Here is a 23,655-nt window from a genome sequence, read left to right on the forward strand (position 1 = left end):
TCTTTATATCATGAACATATACTTGCAAATCCTAACTATGATAGGTGATAATTGGCGTACTCCGATGAGTGGGTGGAATCTTTCACTCTGTCGAACATACAAAAAATTGAAGGTAGTATTATACCGATCTCAAGTCATGGACCTGTTTCTTTGGCCCATTTTCTATGCATCGGTATTCTATATGTCCGACATAAGACTCGGCTTGTTAGATATTACAGATGTTCAGTGAGCACGTGCGGAATCTCTCTACCATTTTATTCTCTTCCACTTTGACCAATATGCGTCCACTTGGTACTAATAGCTTTATCGGGAAACTTCTCACTTAGTAGAGCTTTTCAAGGAATTAGCTTAGTAAAGCTATATTGGCAGCGCTTGGGACAACTTTAGACGCAGTCTATTTCCTTTAGCAATATGATCGTGAGGTCTTTTAGAAATTTAAAATCAGAATTCTCCGATCCAATGGGCAGAAAAGTTTTCATATGTATACCCTTTCTTGCTGAAGGGCTGACCATACGTCAAACCACCAAAGAAATTAAGATAAATCAGTGATCATGACATTATAGCCTTATAGGTGCTTGTGATGGAACATGTGCGACTTCCCTCGTTACTTAAGTGGTATGGCCCGTTGCATAAGTGCCTCCCCCATAATCCATTTCTCTAGTCTTTCCTCTTTAGAGAGCCACAACTTAATTTTACTAAACTAATCTATAACGCTCGTGCTAGGGGCTAACTTTTTTTTTTTTTTTGGCTAAGCTCTTGTCAGGTGAGACTGATAGAAAGAAAGAACATGGGAAAATCATGCATGGTGCTTCTCCTATTTTTGAGGAACAGTTAAACTAGCGACTCATGAATATTACCAGGTTGAATGATCAATAAATCAAAGACGTTCGGTATGTGTTTTATGCAAGACCTTGTCTTCACCGTGATACATACTTCAAGTTCTTATGGCAAAAAGACGAGGAGAGTTTATCAATATTGATGATTTGAAATGTTAGTCATAACAAATCTGCGAACTAAAACGTGAAAGGAGTAGATTTCACGTGTCAAAATAATTTGAAAAAATGGCTCAAATTTACTCCTCTACTTTGGATTGTAGTTTAGAAATAACCATACTTTATATTTTACATCAGAGTTTCAGTAAAAGTCAACAGTAAAAATGAGACTTTTTTTCCTAATTATATAAGTAAAATTAGATAAAGTATACTGGAGGTTAAAGTTACTCAATATTGAATAATAAGTGCAAATTTGACATTTTTCCCCAGTTTATTTTGGGAAATTTTTAAAAATATATAGCCCAACATAAAATATTACGTCACAACTTATACTTTGAGCTTGTTACCCGATTTAGCTCATATTTGTGTATAAACACTTTTCACACACTATTAATATATACTTTATACAAGGTTGATACAAAGTATAAGCTGTGATGTATCTATTTTAAAAAATAGACATAGAGCTTGGCCAGGAGGTCACGTGTTCGAGCTGTGGAAACAATCTCTTATAGAAATGTAGTGTAAGACTGCGTACAACAGATTCTTCTAATCTGACCCTTTTTCGGACCCTGCGCAGAGGGAGCTTAGTGCACCGGATTCCCCTTTTCCTTTTTTATTTTTCCCTTGTATATATATATGGTATAGAGAAAAAAAAGGGCCATAGTTGTAAAAAGAAGGTCAAGAATTGAGCGAGGATTAGGGCGTATAATAACAAACCGGTCCGATTTAGTACTAATACAAAAACCCGGCCTCTCCTTTGCCTTATCTCTCTAATAAAATAAAACAAAATACCTGTATGTTTCTCTCTCTAAAAAAAAAAAACTAAGTGTATTTGCTGCTAGTTTTTGATACTTACGCGAATTATTATTCCTTTAACAGGTTACTCAATTACCCGCCAATAAGGTATACTTATTAATAATCCCCCTTTTTAATTTTTCAAATTTCCCTAACGTTATATACTCTCTCCCTCTCTTTCTCTCTCTAGGGTTTCATCAATGGCTTCTTACTTTTCTCTTTCTCGCAGTTCTCGTCAATTTCTCCCCATACGGTGCCGTTTTTGGAAACAAATACCAGAATTGGTTAGGATTTGATATTTTAATTCATGTCTGGTTAGTTATGATTTATAGTCAAATTTATGTAGCAATACGTTTTCTCAGTTTATAGTCGAAATGTAATAGGGTTTCTGCTAACTATTTTCATAACCAGAGATTATTGTAGAGAGCACATGATTCAAAGATTTATTGGTTTATGAATAGCAATATAGGGATATTTTCAATAATCTACAGCTTTTGGAAATATTTACTCCACATAGCCCAATATACAATATTATGCCTGGGGGAAAAGCATTATGCATAATGTATCAACCTTGTATAAAGTGTATAATACTGTATAAAAGGTGTTTATACACAAAGTATAGGCTACCTGACGTAAATATTTTAAAAAATAGACATATAGCGTAATTGTCCTTTTTTTTTTTTTCCTTCAGATTCGATGGCTGAGATTGAATCAGATCAAATTCTGGGAGACAAAAGGCCGCCGGATGATAGAATGTCAGAAGGATTAGAAGGTCCAATTTCGAAGAAGGCGAGGGGAGTGATGATTAGTAATGTGAAGGGAGTTGCTGAAATGGTACTTGTATTGGCAGCTATGGGAAAAATGAGAGGAGGTAAGGGTCCCACTGATGCAGAAAAGGAAATGGTGGAGGAGGCTAGAGAGAGATTGGCGAAAGTATGTGTGAAATTTGCGCCGAAAGATGTGTTTCCAAGAGATGGTTTTGGTGGTGTTATTGAGGATCTTGGGCTTAATAAGCTGAAGGAGCAGAGTATAGGTTATTGGCCTCCCAAAATGTCTATTGCTGAAAAGTTATTGGTTGCCAAAAGAAAGGTAGGGAAGCTTTTTTCAGTTAAATTGATCGAGTTTCATTTGCTTTTCCACCTTTATCAAAGAGTAATGTAGTTAGTTTGGCATGCTTTGTTTGTTTGAGGGTGTTTGTTTAGTGGGAAAGTTCTCAAAGAACTAAATGTAGGAAGTATGTGTATAGGGGATTGCTTCTTCTGTTGAATTAGTAGATTAATCAGTCTATTTGGTTTTGGATTTTCATTTTTCGGTTAATTCTATAGTTTGTTCTCCATATTTAGTAGTTTTACCTCGTATATGCATATTATTTTTTGTTCTTCAACTTTACTAATACCTGTTACATAGTTTGCTTTGTTCATCTTGCTATCCTGCTTTGATTATGCTTTCTTTGAGCCGAGGGTCTATCGGAAACAACCTCTGTATCCCACAAAGGTAGGGGTAAGGTCTACGCACATCCTACCTTCCCCAGACCCCACTTGTGGGATTACACTGAGTATGTTATTGTTCTACTATTAAAGAGAATGATGTAGTTATACTTTTAAGCAGGATTTAGCTATTTAGTTTGGCATGCAATGCATTGTTTGTTTGAGGGTGATTTGTATGATGGGAAAGTTTTTAAAAGAATTAAATACAATTGTCTATGGTTCTTTGCTTTTTGGTGTAATCTGCAGGATGTAAAGGATGAAAATAGCATGATAGATTTCATATAATCTCTACAAAGATAGGTCTTTCACAGTAAGAAGCCTTCTATTCGTTTTTGTACTGAAGGTTTCAGTTACGTGTACTGCGTTAGCACCAGCTTAGTGCTAAGTTGTCCCTAATTTGAATATACATCTTACTTACCTATAAAAAGAAAGATTCTAAATGAATTAAATGTAGGAACTATATGTGTAGACAATTGCTTCTTCTGTTGAATTAGTAGATTAATCCGTCTATTTTGTTTTGGATTTGCATTTTTTGTTTAATTCTATAGTTTGTTAATATGAACTTCTTTTAGAGGGGGTTGGTGGGGAGGTAAATAGGCTGCCCAATTGTTTTGGAATTAGGGAAGCCTTGGTTGCTTCGGAGCTTCTAATCTCCTTTGCAACTATTCGTATAGAATTACCATTGAGGGTAACTATTCCACGCGTTTGCTTGTCAAAAAAGATTAAATAGAAGCTTGGGAGGTCTTTAGCATTTGAGTTGAAGGATAATTGATTGATCAAGTGCATGCAGATCATGAAATTTGAATTTTGGGGTAATTTTTTGCTCTTTGATTGTGAACTTTAGCCGGTTTGGAGTTCATGGATCTGATGAGAAGCAAGTCTACTGCTTCTCAATAACCAATTGAAGTCAAATCAGTCTGTTGAGTTGCATCTTAAATGTCTAACCCAATTCCCATCTTTAACTTTTTTCCTTTCTGCTATTAGATGGAAAAGATGCAGGGATTTTCTCGACCCTCTGCCAGCTATTCATCTCAAAGGTCTCAAACTGCAGTGGGTGCAGCAACTGAAAGCCATAATGCGTCACATATTAAAACGTTTCCTCAACCAAGTCATGCAGTAAATTCATCAGGAAGCTTCCAACCTGCTTCACCTATGGGACGTGGGACTCACGTAAGTTCTGCAGCTTTGCCTTATCAGCTGCCCACCAGTGAGGTCAGGCCTTTAATGACCGGTGGAGTGGTCTCTGGTAATCTTGTAAGGGATTCTTCTTCAGTAGCACCTCCCAGAGTTGGAAGACCGCATTTCCAAATGGATGGACGACAAAGTGGATCTTCCCATGCATTGCAAGTTCAAGGTAACAAATATGCAGTCCTCTAAACTGTCCAAGGTGCTTCAGGATCTTTGTTCGTTAAGTGATTCCCTCAATGTGGAACTTTACCAATTTGTCAGAAAAAGTGGGGGAACTTGTCCAAATGACGTTCAGGTTAGGTAGGAAGGATAGCTTGTCTAGGTTGTACAGTTGCTTCACTTAGCTCAGTACATGTTCTAGCTTCGCACATGTGAGAAAGAGTCTAGGTGATTATTAGGTCAAACATGCTTAGTTATCAGCAGGGTTATCATCTAAGTTCGGAGTTGTCCATTAAGTGCCATTTTATTAGAAGCTTAGGTGATTCTTCATTCTACTCTAATTCACCTACCTGTTCTCTTTTTCTTTTCAACAATGCATATATAGACCTAGTTTGCTGGTCGTCCATCCAGGAAGTTGGCTTTGCCAGAATTTTGTCTTCGTGAATTTTTTTCCTTTGAATTTTCTTCTTATTCATTTTTTCATTCTGAACCATATGAAGCTTATTGATTTGTAGCAATTGCTGGCAATCACTCAACTGTCAGAACTCCAACTTGGTCGGTGCTACCTGCATCAGTTTCAGCAGTTAGACCTGGTGCAGATAACAAGGTGACACCACATGCAACTATTAAAGTTGAGGGAGGTGCTGATGTCAGGTCAACAATGGCACCACATGCAACTATTAAAATTGAGGGAGATGCTGATGTCAGGTCAACAATGGCACAAGTAACAACACCTAGGCCATTTATTACTCAGAGCACATCTGGAAATTCACCAAGCACATACCCTCATTTACAAGGCACGACCTTTATTCAGGCTCCTCTTCGGAGCAATACTCATTCTGAAATTGGAAAGATTGTTCAGAAATTTTTACAGCCCCTGCTTCCTGAGCGGCCTGCATGGACTGTGCCATCCCGTGATTACATGAATAGGGCTTTGACTTGCCAAATGTGCAGTTCAACAATAAATGAGGTTGACAATGTACTTGTTTGTGATGCTTGTGACAAAGGCTATCACTTAAAATGTCTCCAAACAACAAATCAAAAAAGTGTCCCTAGAGGGGAATGGCATTGTGGGAAGTGTTTGTCGATAACAAATGGCAAGCCGCTGCCCCCTAAATATGGTCGTGTGATGCGGAACATCAATTCCTCTAAAATGCCTACAATTACAGCAGCTGTTCAATCATCTCCAGATAGAAAAGCTTTTGGTCCGGACAAGAAGGTTATTCAGTCGAAGATAATGGGGAATGGAAATGTTGCCTTGCAGAATTCCAATGGCATGGCAAATAATCTTAACCAACTACCATCTGGGCCAAAGATGGAAAAAGACAAAAGAATGGGAGGAACTGATAATGTATCCGGTAAAGGAAATGTGGAGAGTCAAGTTTCTTCTGCGACCTGTCCAAGTAATTTGGCTTCGGGAATCTGTTCAAATAATTTGACTTCAAGAATCTGTTCAAATAATTTGACAGTGCCTTCCAATGATAACAGTTTCTCTCCTGCTTGCTCAATGATCGATAGATCTTTTGAAGAGAAGGTGGTTGAAGTAAAATCTCAGCCTCCTGCAAAATCTGAAACAGTTTCCATCTCATTTGATCACTCGCAAGCCCTTACTCAGCTGCAGGCCAATGGTCATGCTTGGGTAGCCAATAGTGTAGAGATTCCTTCCCAGCAGTTTCCTGGAAGTCAGTCCATGGTCAGTGATGCTAAGCAATCTAGAGCAAGTTTAGCTAATAGTTCAAGCGATGAATGTAGAAGAGAAAATCAAGGTGTCGGACTGACAAATCTTGCTGAAACTCCTATTGCCAGTAATGGGGGTGCTGACTGCGTTAGCTCTACATCAGATCCCGTTGAGAGCGTTGACTGGATTGGCAGTGTGCTCCAAGTTGCAGATGAGAAGCAATATTACCAATCTTGTCGCTGCAATGGGTTCATATACAATGTTCAGGAATATGCTGTTATTCGTTTTGAGGATGAGAGATTGGTTCCTTCAAAGCTTCTGGTAAGAATTTGATTTCATTAAATTTTAACCGATCTCCCATACAATGTTGTCTGATTGGTAGTCTTTTCTCAGTCACTATATTTGCAATATAATGGCCTTTTCAAGTAAAAAATATACCGAGTACTGTTGTTACTATCTCTGAGGAAGCCTTGACACAACAACAAGAGTTGCTGCCACATGTGACAGGGAGGTCACAGGTTGATGCCGTGAAAACAACCTCGTGCAGAAATGCAAGATAAGGTTGCGTACAATATACCCAATATGGTCCGGCCCTTCCACAGACCCCTGCGATAGTGGGAGCTTAGTGCACCCTACCCTTTATTATTGTTCCTATCGCTGCATTTATTGGAATTATTACTGCTCCGAATTGTATATGGACTAGGCTCACCAGTGATGTTTTACCTGTGGCATTTGAAGCCACCTTGTGGAGCATAGTCATTGATATGTGCACGTTTATTTTTTGAGTGCAAATTTTCCTGCTCTCGGCCTTAAGTTAGCGCCGTGCCGTTGAGCAGATGCAAGTTTATACACGTACGTGCATATCCAAAAGATACTTATGCACATCATTGGTTTTAAAAATTTGTGATCGTTTCCTTCAGTTAAATGTTTGGACAAGCAACGCCTCTTGTAATACTATTTTTTAGTTCTATTTTCTCAGAGGAGCAATGGGGAGAATGTTTACTCTTTGCATTGAAGTGGATGTCTACGACAGTTTTTGCTTCTAAATTCATGTCTTTGGTAGTCTCGCTTGCATATAGACACTCTTTTGATATGTGTCCTTGATGTTCACGTGGAGAAACCTATTTCCCATTCCTTTCAGGCTATGTGGGAGGATCTAAAAGCAGGAAAGAAATGGGTTACTGTCAATCGGTGTTACTTCCCAAGGGACTTGCCACATGCTGTAGGCCGTCCATGTAGCTTGGAAAGCAATGAGGTAAATAACATATGCTGTTGGCTGCCCATGTGGCTTCCACTAATTTTATTTTAAGAAAAAAGAGAAAATAACAAGTGCAACTTCATTTGATGGCTCAAAAGAAGGCCCTTAGGCCAATCTGTTGCGACTATATTTGCTTTTGGGCTCATATAGGGTGTTTCCTTCTTTGAGTCAATTTGTGAAGTGAGTGTATTTGTTTTCTTTTTTCTCTTTTTGTATCTGTATTCTGGACCTTAAAAAGGGTTGATCTCCTTTGAGTGAATTTTGTATTTACCTTGATAAAAGAGCAGAAATTTCAAATTGGACCTCAGATATTTTTGGGGATACTTACCTATAAAGAAACATTTTTTTTTTTGGATACTTGTGTCCAGGATTCTAGAATGTTTTGACTCCTGTTCTATGTGCTTTTGCATGGAACAAATATGATAATGACCATCTGATCTTGTAGCATTTCTCGTCCATCTTATAACAATATGATAACACAAGTAAAATTCTATTAGTTGTGCTTTTTCAACCTCCATTTTTCTATAGCAAGGAGGCAGATTTGTTTTTGTGTTATTTAAGGTCTCCCCCATCTTCCACCTCGAAAAGGTCTCTCTCATTATCCATCTCCCTTCCAGTGGGGAATATACACCCATCTGCACCATGCTCCCTGTTTGTCACTTTGCTATGTCTGAGGGAGGAATGAACTAAGATTAACACAAAAACACGCAATAGATAGCTTGCATACTTGCTAACACTACCAATTAACCCAACCCAAGATAGATTTAGGAGAAGAAAGAAGGATAGTTTCTATTAGAAGAAGCAATTAGTAAACACAAGTAAAATATATCTTGAACCAACTAATTAATAATTCAACTACAAGAGTTTATTAAAGCGTGAAAAAAAATGGATGAGAGAAAGAAGTGAGGAATCGTCTTTTTGATGAATCTCCCACTCCACTCTGTTACTTCAAAAAGCAATTCAACTACAAAAATTCAGTAAAGGGAGAAGATAATTGAACTCATACAAGAAAAGCTTAGTAGTTTACCATCAAGCATTCAGGATGAGGTTCAAATGAAGAACAATAGGTCAATTCCCAAAGGGGTCTCCCACTACAAAGGTGTTCTTCCAAATCATCCAAAGACTACCCTAAACTTAAAGACTTCCTATTTATATGCTAAGCTAATGGATTAGGCCCAAATACAAAATTAAGATCCTAAATAACTATGTAGGCAGTGTGACCCAAGTGGGGTGCACGCAGCCCACATCTGACCATCCCATAGATGCCTTTAGAAGTCGGGGAGTGTGACAGACCAGTTAATCTTCCTGTACTATCTATTACTTGTATAAACAAAATTTACGCACTACTCGTTTTTTATCCCTAGTGATGGAGGAGGATGGGTTTTGTGTACTTGGATTGTTAACCTACTGTTTCAGTCAATTTGGAGAACTTTTGCTTTGTTGGAAAATTCATTCTAGCTAAGGGACTTTTTCTTTTACGTACTTGGTGATTGAGGTATATTGTGATAATACAACCTCTTTTTGGGGAGTAAATTAGCATGATAATAGAAGCTTATAAGAAAAGTTATTACAAACTTACGAAGGTATTGTGATATTACAACCTTATTTTGGGGGATAAATTAGCATGATAATTCAAAAGCTTATAAGCTTGTATGAAAACCTATGTTGCTCGGACTCTCCAAAAATGATGCCGCACCCGTGTCAGATCCTTCAAAAATACACTACTTTTGGAGGATCCGACACGCACCCGTGTCCATTTTTGAAGAGTCCGAGTAACATATTGAAAACAGATATTACAAACTTATAATGCTTGATAGTATTTGAATTAATTAATTAGGATTGTTAGAATATAATTTTTTCTCTTCCAGTTGTCTCTACTGCAAAGGAAAAATGCTCCCAGACACAGATTCCCAGATAAGCAAAATAGATCCAGATCTGATTCTCTCTCCTCAAACCACCATCACAGCCCTCACTCCAGCATGACTCCAACTCTCTCTCTCCTCCATAGCCTATATCTACAGCTTTTTCTCTCTCCTCCATAGCCTCCATCTACAGCTTTTTCTAGTTCTTTTGCTTTCTCTCTCCTCCAAATATTTTCAGATCTACCCTCTGTCGACATCGGCGACCTCTGACAGTGCCGGATAAATTTTCCGGCGACCTGTCAGTGCCGGAAAAAAAAAAAAAAACTCCGGCGACCTGAGTTGCTGCCGGCAGAATCACCGGTGACATCTGACAGTGCCGGCGACCACATCAATCAACATAAAACTCCTTCAGTGGTCATTTCAGTCTCTTCAGTGACTTTCATTAGAAACATGCAGGGCTCACACCTTTTTTTATCAGTGGGGATAAATCCTTTGAACTCAGGAATACGGGGGATAAATATTATAACTGGTTTTCATTAATAGAAAGGGGCAAGAGATATACAAGCAAGATCAATATGGATATTCAGAACCTGAGATGGGTGTGCGAAGCGCTTATTCAAGCATCAAAAGGCGCTGGTCGACTATATAGAAGGTGGGGTAGAAAACAACAACACAATCTTTTCAGAGTTTACCAAAACTTCAATGTTTATGGTAGATTTGTTCGCATAGAGGTTTGGCATGGTTCATCTAAAGCAGCAGTGATAATCCCTGAGATCAGCCTCAACAGTGGATGGTCAGATATTGCGAAGAAAATCCTTCGATTTCTGAAAGAATTCAGCGAAGCAGAGCCACTGCTTCCTCTTCCCCCATTGACAAAATCTTATCGTGCAGCTGCTAGCATTGACAGATGGCCAGATATAAGTCAAGGAACCAACAAAGGAGAATTGAGTGGAAAACATCCTCTGCACAGAAGCTTGGTTGGCACCTTCAATGATCCATTTCATCACAGTCCCAATCCCGAAACTATTCAGAAATGGTTCATTAGTAGATGGAGAGTTACTGCTGGCATCAAAGTCATACCTTTAGACCACAATCAGTTCCTCTTTGAGCTTCCTTCCAGGCAAGAGGCAATAAGGGTAAAGGCAGGGAATTGGTTCTGGAACGGAAGACATCTTTCTTTATCTTGGTGGTCGCATGACATTTTCTCATTGCAATCTGGTAACTGCTCGGAAAACATATGGTTGAAAGTTTTTGGAATCCCCCTAAATGCTTGGTCAATGGATACTTTTGAACATATAGGGGCTCGTTGCGGGGGTTATGTCGGTGTTGATGAAGATACGAAGAACAGAACCCACCTGATCTGGGCTCGCATCTGCGTCAAAAAATCAGCTATGAAGTTTCCGGCAAGTTTGAATTTTGAATTTGATGATAGGATCTTCGAATTGCCAATAATTAAGGAAATCCGGTCTTTTTCTTTACATGCTGGTCCTTCAACTGGTTTGCCCGAGGTTGGTAATAAGATGGGATCAAATTCTCTCTCAGCTCCACGTGTTAATACCATTAATGATTCACGTGACACACGTGTGGAAGAACCTGTGGAGAAAAGAAGGAATTTGAAGGATTTAAACACAAATGGGCCGGCCTTATTCTCTTCTAATAGTCAGGGTAGTAAGAAACACTACAAAGGGAGAACTTCATTAGCTTTGAACAACGGTTACTACACTAAAGGCCCACTTACAAGCAAACACTTCAAGCAACACAAAAAGAAGCAAGTGTGGAGATCATCTGTACCAAAGCTGGACCCATGCTGCTTCAGAGCTTCATCTTCCTTGAATGCTTCATTCTCTTTTGATCCTTTTGAACTAGAAATTCAAGCTTCTAGTCTCAGGGATTTAGAACTCATGGAGGGGACACTATCCGAGCATGAAGCAGATGATGAAGCGGTTCACGCAGGACACTCGATGGACCCACATATACCCAAGTCGATATTCTCAGCACTGTCAGTTTCAAATGAATCTGACTCTGGTATCTCATCTCAGTCCTACAACAGTTTTCTTCCTTTGCCTTGGCATGATCCACAAATTCAAACTGTTGATATCCCTGATGTGGTGGAAACCTCAAAATGGACGAAGTTGACAATGATGAAGGCTTGCAAAGTGTTGGGGGTAAATGTTGCTGGGTTTGAACACGAACTTCTGGGAATTATTCTGAGAATGGAGGAAAAAAAGGAAAGTGCAGATTCTTGAGCAAAAAAATAAAACAGGAGAATTAAAGAAAGGGAAAAGCAAAGCAGTTACTGAACTTAAAAGATTGGATTGGGGTCTCCAGGATGGGAGTGGGAAGAAAGAGAGGGGCAGGTCTCACAAGGCTCATTCCAGATGAGAGTTAAAACACTCAGCTGGAATGTGCAGGGTCTCAACAATAAAGACAAGAGAAGCACTTTGAAATCTCTTATTCACAAGTGGGGAGTTGATATTATTTGCTTGCAGGAAACCAAAATAGAGACATGGAATCCATCTCTAATCAGGCAAATTTGGGGAAACAGATGGATCTCTTGGGTAGAAGTCAAAGCAATTGGTACCAAAGGAGGGATATTAATAATGTGGGACAAAAGAGCTTGGAAATGTGTTGATTTTGAAGCAGGAGCCTTTTCTTTATCATGTAGATTCGAAAGTCTTACTGAGGATTTCAAATGGGTTTTTACTAGTGTTTATGGCCCTCATACCAATCCAGAAAGGGGGGATCTTTGGCTCGAGTTAGCATCTATCAGGGGATTGTGGTCTGACCTATGGGTCATAGGAGGGGATTTCAATGTGTGCAGATTTGTGGGGGAAGGATTGAACTGCGTTAGAAGATCAAGGGCGATGCTGGGCTTCTCCAACACTATTCTAAACCTGGATTTGGTTGACCCTCCACTTCAGGGAGCACAATTTACCTGGTCAAGAGGGGAGGAGTCTCTCCAAGCCTCTAGAATTGACAGGTTCGTTATCTCAACAGAATGGAGCGAGATGTTCAATACTATCAAACAACACCCCTTGCCTAGAGTTTTTTCTGATCATAAACCAATTATCCTGGAAAGTGGAGATTGGGAGACCACACCCTCTTATTTCAAATTTGAAAACATGTGGCTTCAAGCTGAGGGTTTCATGGACATGATAGAAGGATGGTGGATTTCTTACACTGTATTAGGCACCCTAGACTTTGTGCTAATGCAAAAACTAAGAAATCTCAAGAAAGACATTACTAAATGGAATAGGGAGGTCTATGGAACAATCGAGACTCAAAGGAACAAGGCACTCAAAGAACTTTGGAAGCTGGACCAGTTAGCTGAGCTCAGAGCTCTCTCTACAGAAGAGAAAGGTCAGACATTGAATCTCAAACTTGAACTTCAGCAAATAGCAACCGCTGAAGAGATCTCATGGAGACAAAAATCAAGATGTTTATGGTCGAAAGAGGGGGATAAGAATACAAAGTTTTTCCAAAGAATGGCCAACTCTCATAGAAAGGGCAATACCATTGACAGACTCAAAATAGGGAATGAAGTAATTGAAGACAAAGGAAGGATCAAGGATGGTATTCTGGAGTACTATCAACAAATTTACAAAGAAACTGAATCTTGGAGACCCTCAGCTGTCTTTGAAGGTCTGTCAAGTCTCAACACAGTGGATAAAGAGGACCTTGAACTTCCTTTCACCGAAATGGAGATTTTAGAAGCTCTCATAACTTGTGCCCCTGACAAAGCTCCAGGCCCTGATGGTTTCACTATGGCTTTCTTTCAAAAATCATGGAACTTCATCAAAGCAGACCTGCTAGCAGCTTTTAATTTCTTTCATCAGAACTGCCAAATGGTGAGATCATGCAATGCCTCTTTCATTGCTCTTATCCCAAAGAAGAAAGGGGCCGCAGAGCTTAGAGATTATAGGCCTATAAGTCTTATAGGCAGTGTCTACAAATTGCTGGCCAAAATTTTAGCTAAGAGGCTCGGAAAAGTGGTGGATTCCTTAGTTTCTGGACAGCAGAGTGCTTTTCTGAAGAATAGACAGATCACTAATGCATCTATGATTGCCAATGAAGTGCTAGACTGGAAAATTAAAAGTGGTGAGACTGGGATCCTATGCAAATTAGATATTGAGAAAGCTTTTGATCAGCTTAACTGGGCTTATTTAGTCAACATTTTGAAGCAAATGGGTTTCGGGGAAAGGTGGATAAGGTGGATTTATTTCTGTATTTCGACAGTGAAGTTTTCAATTCTGGTGAATAGAAGTCCAGTTGGGTTTTTCTCTTCTCAAAAGGGACTCAGGCAGGGGGATCCATTGTCCCCTTTCCTCTTTATCATTGCGATGGAAGGATTATCTCAGCTGTTAGCAAAGGCCAAAGAACTTCAGTGGATTCAAGGGTTCCAAGTGGGGCAGAAATCCTTCCACCTCAGTCTCAGTCTCTCATCTACTCTATGCAGATGACACCCTTATATTTTGTGGAGCTGATTGTCAGCAGGTCTCTAATCTCAACACCACCCTCATGATCTTTGAGGCCATCTTTGGACTTCATATCAACATGCTTAAGAGCACTATATATCCAGTGAATGAAGTGACCAACCTAGAAGCTCTTGCTGATATTCTTAGCTGCAAAACAGGCTCCTTTCCCACCACCTATTTGGGACTTCCTTTGGGTGTTAAATTCAAATCATCTGGGATATGGAGTGGGGTCATTGAAAGAATGGAGAAAAGACTAGCCACTTGGAAGATGCAATATCTCTCATTGGGTGGCAGGCTCACCCTCATCAAAAGTGTCCTAGACAGCATTTCCACTTACTTTATGTCACTCTTCCCTATGCCAAGCTCAGTTCTAAAGCAAATTGACAGGCTTAGAAGGAAATTCCTATGGGAAGGTAACAGTGTTACTCATAAATTCTCTTTGGTCAAATGGCAATCAGTTATTCAACCCAAAGGCCAAGGGGGGCTGGGGATTAGAAATCTTAAGTTTCATAACAACAGCCTACTCATGAAGTGGCTTTGGAGATATGGTCAAAATGGGGCAGGGTACTGGAAGGAAATCATCAAAGCTAAATATGGTATTCAAGACCACTGGACTGCAAAGAAAAGCAATGAACCACATGGTGTTGGAGTATGGAAACACACCAGTAGTCTCCAAGAGGAATTCTTCCAGGCTGTCTCATTCAAGGCTGGAAATGGGCTCAAGATCAGATTTTGGCAGGACAAATGGCTTGGGGACACTTTAGTAAAAGATTTATTTCCCTCACTATTTTTGATAGCTTCTAACAAAGAAGCAACATTAGCTCAATATAGAGTTAACAACTGTTGGACACCAATTTTAAGGAGAAACTTACAGGATTGGGAAGTTGATGATTTTCTTTCTCTATTAGAAAGTTTGGGACAAAGTACTTTGGTGGCAGATTTTCAGGACAAAATACTCTGGGGCAATTCTAAGGAAAAGATTTTCACTGTGAAGGAATGTTACAACAACTGGTGCTCTCAAAATAGCCTTTTAGAGGTTTGGCCTTGGAAGCTTGTATGGAGAACCAGACAGCCTCTCAGAGTTACTTGCTTCACTTGGACTGCACTGAAGGAAGCATGCCTAACACAAGACAATCTTAGAAGGAGAGGTGTAATAGTTGTTAACATGTGTACCATGTGCAAGCAGACCAATGAAAGTGTCAACCATCTATTTTTGCACTGCCCTGCAGCAGCTAGCCTCCCTTCAACATCAAAGATGCATATGCTAGCTGGATACTCTGGAGAGTTGACAAATCCATTAAAAGAATTTGGAGAATGATCCCAGCAGTAATTTTTTGGACCCTATGGAAGGAGAGAAACAACAGATGCTTTGAAGGAATCTCAACTCCTATTTGCTCTCTAAAGTCTAGGTGTTTAGTTAGTCTTTTTAGTTGACATTTTTTTGCCCCTGTAAACAATGTGGGTAACTTTCTAGATTTTATCAGCTCCTTTTCTCTAGTTCAGTAGAGATAGGATATCTTTAGATTGTTCTACAGGTTTTGCCAAGCTTGCCAGCTTTTCCCATCTGTAACCTTGCATCTTCTTGATGTTTTACTAATGAATTTTATTACTTTACCAAAAAAAAAAAATTAATTAATTAGGGACTCAGGGGTAAAGTTATAATGCTTGATAGTATCTAAAGTAGTTAATGGGAAAAGGGCCAAAAATACCCCTCCCGTCATTAAAGTTTCCAAATATACCCCCTCTTAACGGAAATCCCTCAAAATAATCTGATTTCATTTTTTAAACCCGTTCCATTATTTAACCTGGCCCAATTATATAATAACCTGATTTCATTTCTTTGAGAGAATTGGAGGGGAATAAGGGGATAGTATGGTTAAATAATGGAGCGGGTTTAAAAAATGAAATCGGGTTATTTTGGGGTATTTGGGGATTTCCGTTAAGAGAAGGGTATATTTGAAAACTTTAATGATGGGAGGGGTATTTTTGACCCAAATTCATAACGGAAGATATTTTTAGCCCTTTTCTCAAAGTAGAGGGGTATTTTTGACCCTTTTCCCTTAGTTAATTAAGGACTTAGGGATTTCTATTGCATGAGCTCCAGATCCGAATTACTCTACTTTCAGTTTAAATTTTAATTTTTTTCTTTGATGAAAAACTTATTTAATGATTCTATTATCTTCTTTCAAGTTGTTTTATTGACTAGTATGATCAAGTGGATTCAATCATCCTAGTGTAACTTTGAAAACCAAAATGATAGTTTTAATCTATCCTTGTGCTTTATAAATCTAGTGTTGTATAGTCAAGGAGTCATGCCGAAGTGACAATGCTGAGATGCTAAGATACTTGAGCTTTTGGGTTCTATTTAGGAAAGTGAGTTAATCTCATAAGGTAGAAAGTATCATAACATTTAAATATTTGAATAGTTGAATGAATTTCATATCTATTAAGTTATGAACGTTTTATCAAGTAATCGTTGAGGTTTAGAACATTTCAAAACGTGAGGGTCATAGAAATTGAAATAGAGACAGCATTTTGTGTTAGATTGACTTTTTTTGGAAACACCTAGTAGATTATTTTTATGATTGTCATTCCATCCTATTAGAAAGAAAATCAGCTATTCCTATATTTCATGTTACACTAATTGAAGCAGCTATTTGTAGCAGAGGATCTTCCATGAGAATCCAATTAGTTTGTTGATAAAGCTATAAGATCTTCTGGAAATGGATGCATATTGCTCACCCGCCCCTCATGTTACCATACGTGCTATTTTTCTACTAGCATGTAGGTAATAGAGTTGCATGCTATAGGATTCCTTGACATCACTGCTTCTTCTTCTACAGGTTTATTTGTCTAATTGTAGTAGCACAGTAATGGCTAGCCAGATACAAGGTCCATGTGACGTACTTCCTCTGAGCAAGTTTAATGAAGAAAGAGAGAGGATATCTCACCTAGAAACAAGGCCTAATGGTGGATTACGGCCTCTCTACTTATGCAAGTATGTTAATAAACCTTCTTTTTGCATCTCTTGTTTAATATGGAACTTCATGGATAGTGCATGATATAGATGATTCTCTTTTTGCGTTGTACTTCGATCTGACATTGGTAACTGAACGTTAGTCTAAATGGGGGATGACCGGATGGGTGAATTAATTCTGTTTCATGGTTTCACTGGGTGGTGGTTTAGTAGAAATTCATATTTAATGCCTGATTAATGGTGATGCAGAACCACATAATCTTTTCTGTACAAGTGATTAGTTAAATGTAGAGGAAAAAATGTGTGGTGTAGGCTTGGAGATCCCAGTTTTTCAGATCAATGGCGACATATTTCAGTTTGACATTGTGAACATTATGTCTATTTTTTCTCTTTTTTTGATTAGTAATTTAATCAATTTTTTTTTATGCAGATGGATTTATGATGAATCGAAAGGGCTATTCCGTGACGTTTCCTGTTGATTAAGGGTCAGATGGCAATTGTCTCTATGTTGCCAATATTCGAAGTCCAGGCAAAATGTTGGTAGTATTTAAGTGGAGAAAGGTAGAATCTCGGGCTCATTATACATAAGAGTTTCGAGCTGCCGGCTACAAAATCCTGGTAAAGTGGAAAGGTAGAGTGGTGGACTCATTGTCCTCCACCGAGTTTCGGGCCGGCGACCAAATCCTGGTATTTAAGTGGAAGGGTAGAGTAGCAGGCTCATTGTCCATTGAGTTTATAAAGAAAAGAAATAGCGAGCAATTTTGACTAAGCTGCTTCATTCATTTTTTTTTTTTTTTTTTTTTTGTTGTTTGTTTGTTTGTGCTAAAGTTTGAACATGATGTTACTTTCTGGAGCTACGAGCCTATATGTCTTGCCACTTAATTTGCAATTTGAATAAAAATCCCTGAAATTGATGTTTGATGCTCCTTTTGCTATTTCCAAAGCCTTGGATTTCAAAGCAAAGGCTAATCCACCTGCCAATAGCCCTTATCGAAGGTAAAATAAATTAAAATATGAAAGTACAATTTTCAGTTTAAGCACAGCAATCAAGTAATAACAACCATTATAGGTTTAGCGGAGTACCATGATGAATTGCTCAATCATTGTGGGTTGAATGGGAATAGCATGCCTTTTTTTTCAAGGATCCGTTGGTTAAAGGAAAGAGAAAATCATGCCCATGACTCGAGAGTGTCATGTATAATTCTTTTGAGAAGTGTCTAATAGTCTTATACCATCACCTATCAGGCTTTGACTCGAGAGTGTCATGTATAATTCTTTTGAGAAGGGTCTAATAGTCTAATACCATCAACTATTAGGCTTGACTCGAGAGTGTCATGTATAATTCTTTTGACAAGAGTCTAATAATCTAATACCATCACCTATTAGACTTGACACGAGAGTGTCATGTATAATTCTTTTGAGTAGGGTCTAATAGTCTAATACTATCGCTAGGGGTGTACAAAGTAAACTGACAAATTGCATCAAACCGATAAATTGAGTCAAACCGAGAAAAAAACTCGATTAGTGGTTTGGTGTTGAAAAAACAAAACCCGATCATAATTGATTTGGTTTGGTTTTAGCTAAAAAAAGTCAAACCGAACCAAACCAACCCGACATTACATGTATTCAATTTTTAAAATATTTTATACATAAAAATATTTATTTGTAATGTAATTTATAAATATTTCTTAATTTTTTCGTAGTTTTTTTTTATCTATTATCATATTATTCAAGCTTAAACTTAGAATTTTGAGTGTCAATAAGTTTTATATCTTATGGATGTTAGTAACTCATATAAAGTCCACCAAAACCAACTCAACACTAATACTAACAAAAGAAATTCAATTTACCACTAGGAATGAATATAATGTTGGATATCTATTCTTTAGTTTTGTATAATTGGTTTAGAAAGTGAAAATACATAACTTAAGTTTTTTTTTGTCATGTAATTAATACTTATTAACCGAACTTATTTTGGCATGACTTGGTATTTTTAGATTATGGTCATTTTCTTTATGGCTTATTAATTAGCAATATTTATTTTAATTGATTTTATTATCTTTTGTTGAATATTTTATTACAATGTCATCACTCTTCTCGCATTTTGTGTTATTTTCTTATGAAATACCTTAATTATATAGTTGTATCTTACTAGGACTAAAAAAATATTTGAAGTAAAAGTTATATATTTTGTATCAAGACTATTCCAAAAAAAAACCCGAAAAACCCGAGAAAATCCGAGGTTGAAAAACTCGAATTTTATTGGTTTGATTTGGTGTATAAATTAAAAAACCCGGTGCAATTGATTTGGTTTGGTGTTTAAAAAAACCGAACCAACCCGGTTCATGTACACCGCTAACCATCGCCTATCTATCAGGCTTGATGAGCGGTTCACGAAATTGCATCCCAACTCACCTGATCTATGCTTTTGACTTTTAGGAACATCAAATGTTAATTTCAGTCTCCTTTTTGGGTAGCAGAGAAATCTAAGGTTCGCATTTATTGGAATCTTGTTCTCAATTCACGTTTATTATAATTCATATCATATAGTATTAGATTTTAATTGGACCTTGATGATGAAAATGATTAAAGAAAAGAAAAGAGGATATGCATTAAGTTTCTGCCATGCATTGGAGTCATCACCACATTTTTTTTATTTATAATCGTGGTGTTTGAGTCGGTTTGCACTCACTTTGACTAACTTTACAGGGTAACTGTTACCTCCCATCACATATGCATGTACCGAGTAACTCTGTCCATCAAGACTAGGACAGATGAAAAAGATTACCTAACGTTTTGTGTTTCCGCCAAAATTTATACCAAAATCTCATGATTCTCAACGTACTTCATTGATCGTCGGGCCCCATTACTCATCACCACAACTGTTATGATGCTTTTGGGAACTCACAAATTTCTGTTGGAGATCCCAAGTTCTTCCAGTAGTGTGGCTGCTGATACAAGTCTAAAAAGTCTTTAAGTTCTTCTTTTATAAGTAATGTGTTTGTGAACATCATGTGCAATGAGATGATAGACCAACCAATAGAGTCTAAGACTAGAACAAGAGTGGTGACTTTAATTAGTTGTCGTTGATATAAGACTACAACAATTTTCACTGCTCTCATTTTGCCTGAAAAATCCAAAACCAAGACCATGAATACCTTGCCCAATTCCTACACCATTGTTTATTCCTTGCACTGATTTCAATAGATTAAAATGGTTTTCTTTAACTTATAGATACATTGTTTAAATAATAAAAAATAATGCGCGGTTTGCCCTTCAAATGGGCTGGTTTTTAATTCTGGATAAGTTCTTTGAAGGCGCGGGGCATAACTTGTAGAATATTTATCTTATTTTTGGGGATTTAGCTTTATTTATTATAAATAGTTATTTATATTGACGTATATATGTGGAGGTCATGGATTTACGAACACTTATATATGCTTTTCTTCCTAAATCAAGTATAGTAATTTATATATTTTTAAAAGTATATAAATATATAAGTGTATATACCTAAGCTTAAAAGGCCATATGGTGCAATGAGCTTTGGGGGTACATATATAAGTTATGTCAGGGTTCAAATGTTATGTCTAATTTGCTCTTCTTTTTTTTTTCTTTTTTCCCCTTCTAAAATTGAGTTATTCATGGAGACTTACATGTTCAGTATTCCTTTTTGTTTACCCCGAATTTGGATAATCAATTGAATTTGTAAGTGAGTATAGGATATGTGTTTGAATCTCAATATGTACCGTAGGGAATAGGGTGTATGATCGCTATGTAGCAAGGCAATTGATGAAGAGTATTAATGCTTGATAAACGACATGCAATATTTGCTTGAAGAGATACAATGGAAATGAAAATAACTGTTGTGGACCGAATCTAATATTTGAGAGAGATTGTATATATGTTTTGCTATTACAAGTGTTCTTAGAAAAATGAAGAAGCCAACCCTCTCCAAGGAGGGGGATCAGCTCTATTTATAGTGTTGCCTCCATGGGCCTCCTTCAATACAAATCATTGAAATAATAATAATAATAAGGACAACTCTGAACGGATTTGGTGGGATTAGGTTGGCCGTACAGTCTGACACACGCATGGTTGGTTGTTGACCATGGCAGGACGCTACTGACGCGTGGCTTGTGTGCAACGGCTGTACCGGACCAACGGCACGGATATTCGGGGTAACGACCTCGACCAACTCGGTGATGAAGGAACCGGACCAAATGGTCCCCCCGATTAGCTCCGGACAAGCGTTCCTCTGGTTCAGAATGAGAGTCTTCATGTATGTTGTTGTTCCCTTCTCCCTCCGGTTTCTCATTTCACTGGTTTGACTCACATCCGGTTTTTACCGTATACACTTTTTAGTAGGAACACAAAGGTTAAACCCGTTAAATTTAAATTCTGAATTCCCCTTTTCATACTATTACACCTTTCTTCTTTGAAATTTTGAATCCTCTCTTAGTCATCTGTAGTTATCCTTTAGACCACGTAATAATGTAAAAACAGTACTTCTTTTACATTATCACTGTAGAGTAACACACTCTTCAAAGTTTCCAACACGCCATGAAAGTAAAAATAGTAGACGTGCTTTTTCTTGGACCATGCATATATATGTATCTTTACATTGAAGCCATGCATTTGCTTTTTTCTTCAACTTGAAAATGCAATTATATGTGCAATTACTCATTGAATTGAACAAGGTGTCACCCACTGAATTGATCAAGGTGTCCCAAGGAAGGCCAAAAGCCAAAATGTTTCTTTAGATGGCAGCTTTAATTTTTGTTTTGGATAAGAAGAAGAACATAGGTCGGTTGTAGTTGTAGTTCACTGTTTAAACGTGAAGATACATGTATGATTAATATATGCTGCAAAAGTTGAACATAAAAGTTGCATGGGACACTATCATTGTTTCCCTATTCCTGTATATATGGTCGTAGCCATCGATGGGTTAGTTTCATGTCCCTTCTCCCATTTGGACATGTATTAAGCGAAAATTATTCGATTGTGTTATTTTCGCCAAATCAACAATTACACTTAAGAGCCATAAATAAAAGTGAAAGAATATAATAAAAGGTTATATGCTAGAAATCGTTTACTAATATTTATTCATATGATGCCATACCGTATAATTTCATTTGCCTTCCTGCTTAATTAAGGCAGTAGTTCGAACGGAAACCTGATTAAACAAGTGTCCTAGCCAGGGCGGACCCAACGTGAAGGGTGGGGGACACGTGCCCCGTAACTTTGGATTTTTTTTTATATATATATATATATATTTAAATACCTTGAAAAACTATGATATATTTTAAAAGGACCCCTCAAACATAATTGTAAAAGTAGTTCAGTTGGTAGGAGTGCCCCTAAGTGCTCATTGATTGCCACCCGAGATCAAATCTTGGCTCCAATAATTTTTTTTTAAAAAATTGTGCAGTTTTAATGCTGTACAACCTGCATTAACGCAGTTTTTTTTTTTAGTCCCCTCCCATTTTACTTTTTCATTAAATTCTTTCCCCCCAATTTTTTTTGTTCTTTGCTATTGTAATCAATAAGTTTTTTAAGAGTTGCACGCCTAACTTTGTAGCTAGTAATTGGCGTACTAAAGATAATGGTGCCCCCGTTGCGCTCAAATCCTGAATCCGCCTTTGGTCCTAGCTAGCATAACTATCCCGTCAGAAATAGTTGCATTCCTCATTGCAGGCTAGCTAGCTACTATAGAGACATATAATTTTTTGAATGTTAAGAAAGATTTTGAATTGAAAGCGAACATATTTGTGGGCTAGCTCGGGCTACAAATATTATAAATATGTTTTCGAATTTTTTCTGATTTGGACAAAGAAATGCACTAGAGTATCAATGTTACCATGGACCCGAATTTACATACAGTAATTAATATCCAACTATTACGAAGGCAAGTTTTTTATGTATCTTATCAAGAGGCACTACAAGAAAGTATAGAAATGATAACAAAATTTTTTATATTTGGCAACAACTCAATTTTATTGTTGGCAAATGATTTTCTTGTTGCCAAAGAATTTAATTTTGTTGTCATAGTATTGGTTATTGTTGCAAAAAGTACTTTTGGCAACAAAAATAAAATAAAATTGTTGCACGTTGTTGCAATAACAGCTGTTGGGAAAAGTTCATGCAACAAAATACTTTTTTTTGTTGCCAAAAGTACTTTTTGCAACAATAATAAATTTATGGCAACAAAAAAAAAATTGTTGCCAAATATATTTTTTCTTGTAGTGAGGGTCGTGCAGGATCAGTCTAGTCTACCTTTTGATCCACAAGGATGATGATCAAATTAATGCATGCATATTCTCTTTCTGGCAAGTTAATATATAGTTTTAACATCTCGGGACTCGGCAACTAATGATCAGGCAGAGCTAAAAATTATGCAGTTAAAATATTTTTGGTGAAAAAGAAGATAGTATATCTGATTATTCAGACATCCAGACCTTAATCGAGTAATATGTGTTCCTAACAATTTAAACATCTTCTACTATTATTTTGCCTTAGTTTCTCACTAGCCAATCCTAGTTTCTCCATATTAATTACATTCATCACAAAAAACCACTATTTAATTAAGTTGCTAACTGCATGGCCCCGGCCCTCCAAAAATAGTAAAACTGATGCATAAATTAAACAACTTTTAGCACAATGATGAGTTCTCACTTCTTAGTGTCGTCGTTATGAATAATGCTTGATTGAGAAAGCATACTGTACCTTGTGATTAGAATAATTGCAGGACAATAATACGAAAATTAAATGTAAAGAGAATTGGAAG

At 37.5% G+C, this 23,655-nt stretch overlaps 1 protein-coding gene across 4 annotated transcripts; it reads left to right on the forward strand.

Annotated features, from left to right (window-relative positions):
• The first annotated feature begins 1,659 nt into the window (after positions 1 to 1,659).
• On the forward strand, positions 1,660 to 17,792 carry LOC132616870 (uncharacterized). Of its 4 annotated transcripts, none has more exons than XM_060331620.1 (8): positions 1,671 to 1,895; positions 2,017 to 2,101; positions 2,479 to 2,876; positions 4,259 to 4,628; positions 5,137 to 6,620; positions 7,441 to 7,554; positions 16,738 to 16,892; positions 17,302 to 17,792. In XM_060331620.1, exons 2-8 carry the CDS (start codon positions 2,095 to 2,097, stop codon positions 17,348 to 17,350), a joined length of 2,577 nt encoding a protein of 858 aa, XP_060187603.1. In that variant the 5' UTR covers positions 1,671 to 1,895; positions 2,017 to 2,094; the 3' UTR covers positions 17,351 to 17,792. The 4 variants fall into 4 exon arrangements, with proteins under 4 accessions (XP_060187606.1, XP_060187603.1, XP_060187604.1 ...); XM_060331621.1 differs by having other exon boundaries at positions 1,672 to 1,895; positions 2,017 to 2,071; XM_060331623.1 differs by lacking the exon at positions 7,441 to 7,554 and having other exon boundaries at positions 1,660 to 1,895.
• Positions 17,793 to 23,655: the final 5,863 nt, after the last annotated feature.

This window comes from Lycium barbarum, chromosome 11, assembly GCF_019175385.1.
Source record: "Lycium barbarum isolate Lr01 chromosome 11, ASM1917538v2, whole genome shotgun sequence".
NCBI lineage: Eukaryota > Viridiplantae > Streptophyta > Magnoliopsida > Solanales > Solanaceae > Lycium > Lycium barbarum.

What these genes read in the sequence shown, in the direction of transcription:
- LOC132616870 (XM_060331620.1), top strand. An exon ending in CCATGCATTGCAAGTTCAAG is followed by an intron (nt 4,629 to 5,136) that starts GTAACAAATATG and finishes ATTGATTTGTAG; the next exon opens with CAATTGCTGGCAATCACTCA. An exon ending in GTAGCTTGGAAAGCAATGAG is followed by an intron (nt 7,555 to 16,737) that starts GTAAATAACATA and finishes CTTCTTCTACAG; the next exon opens with GTTTATTTGTCTAATTGTAG.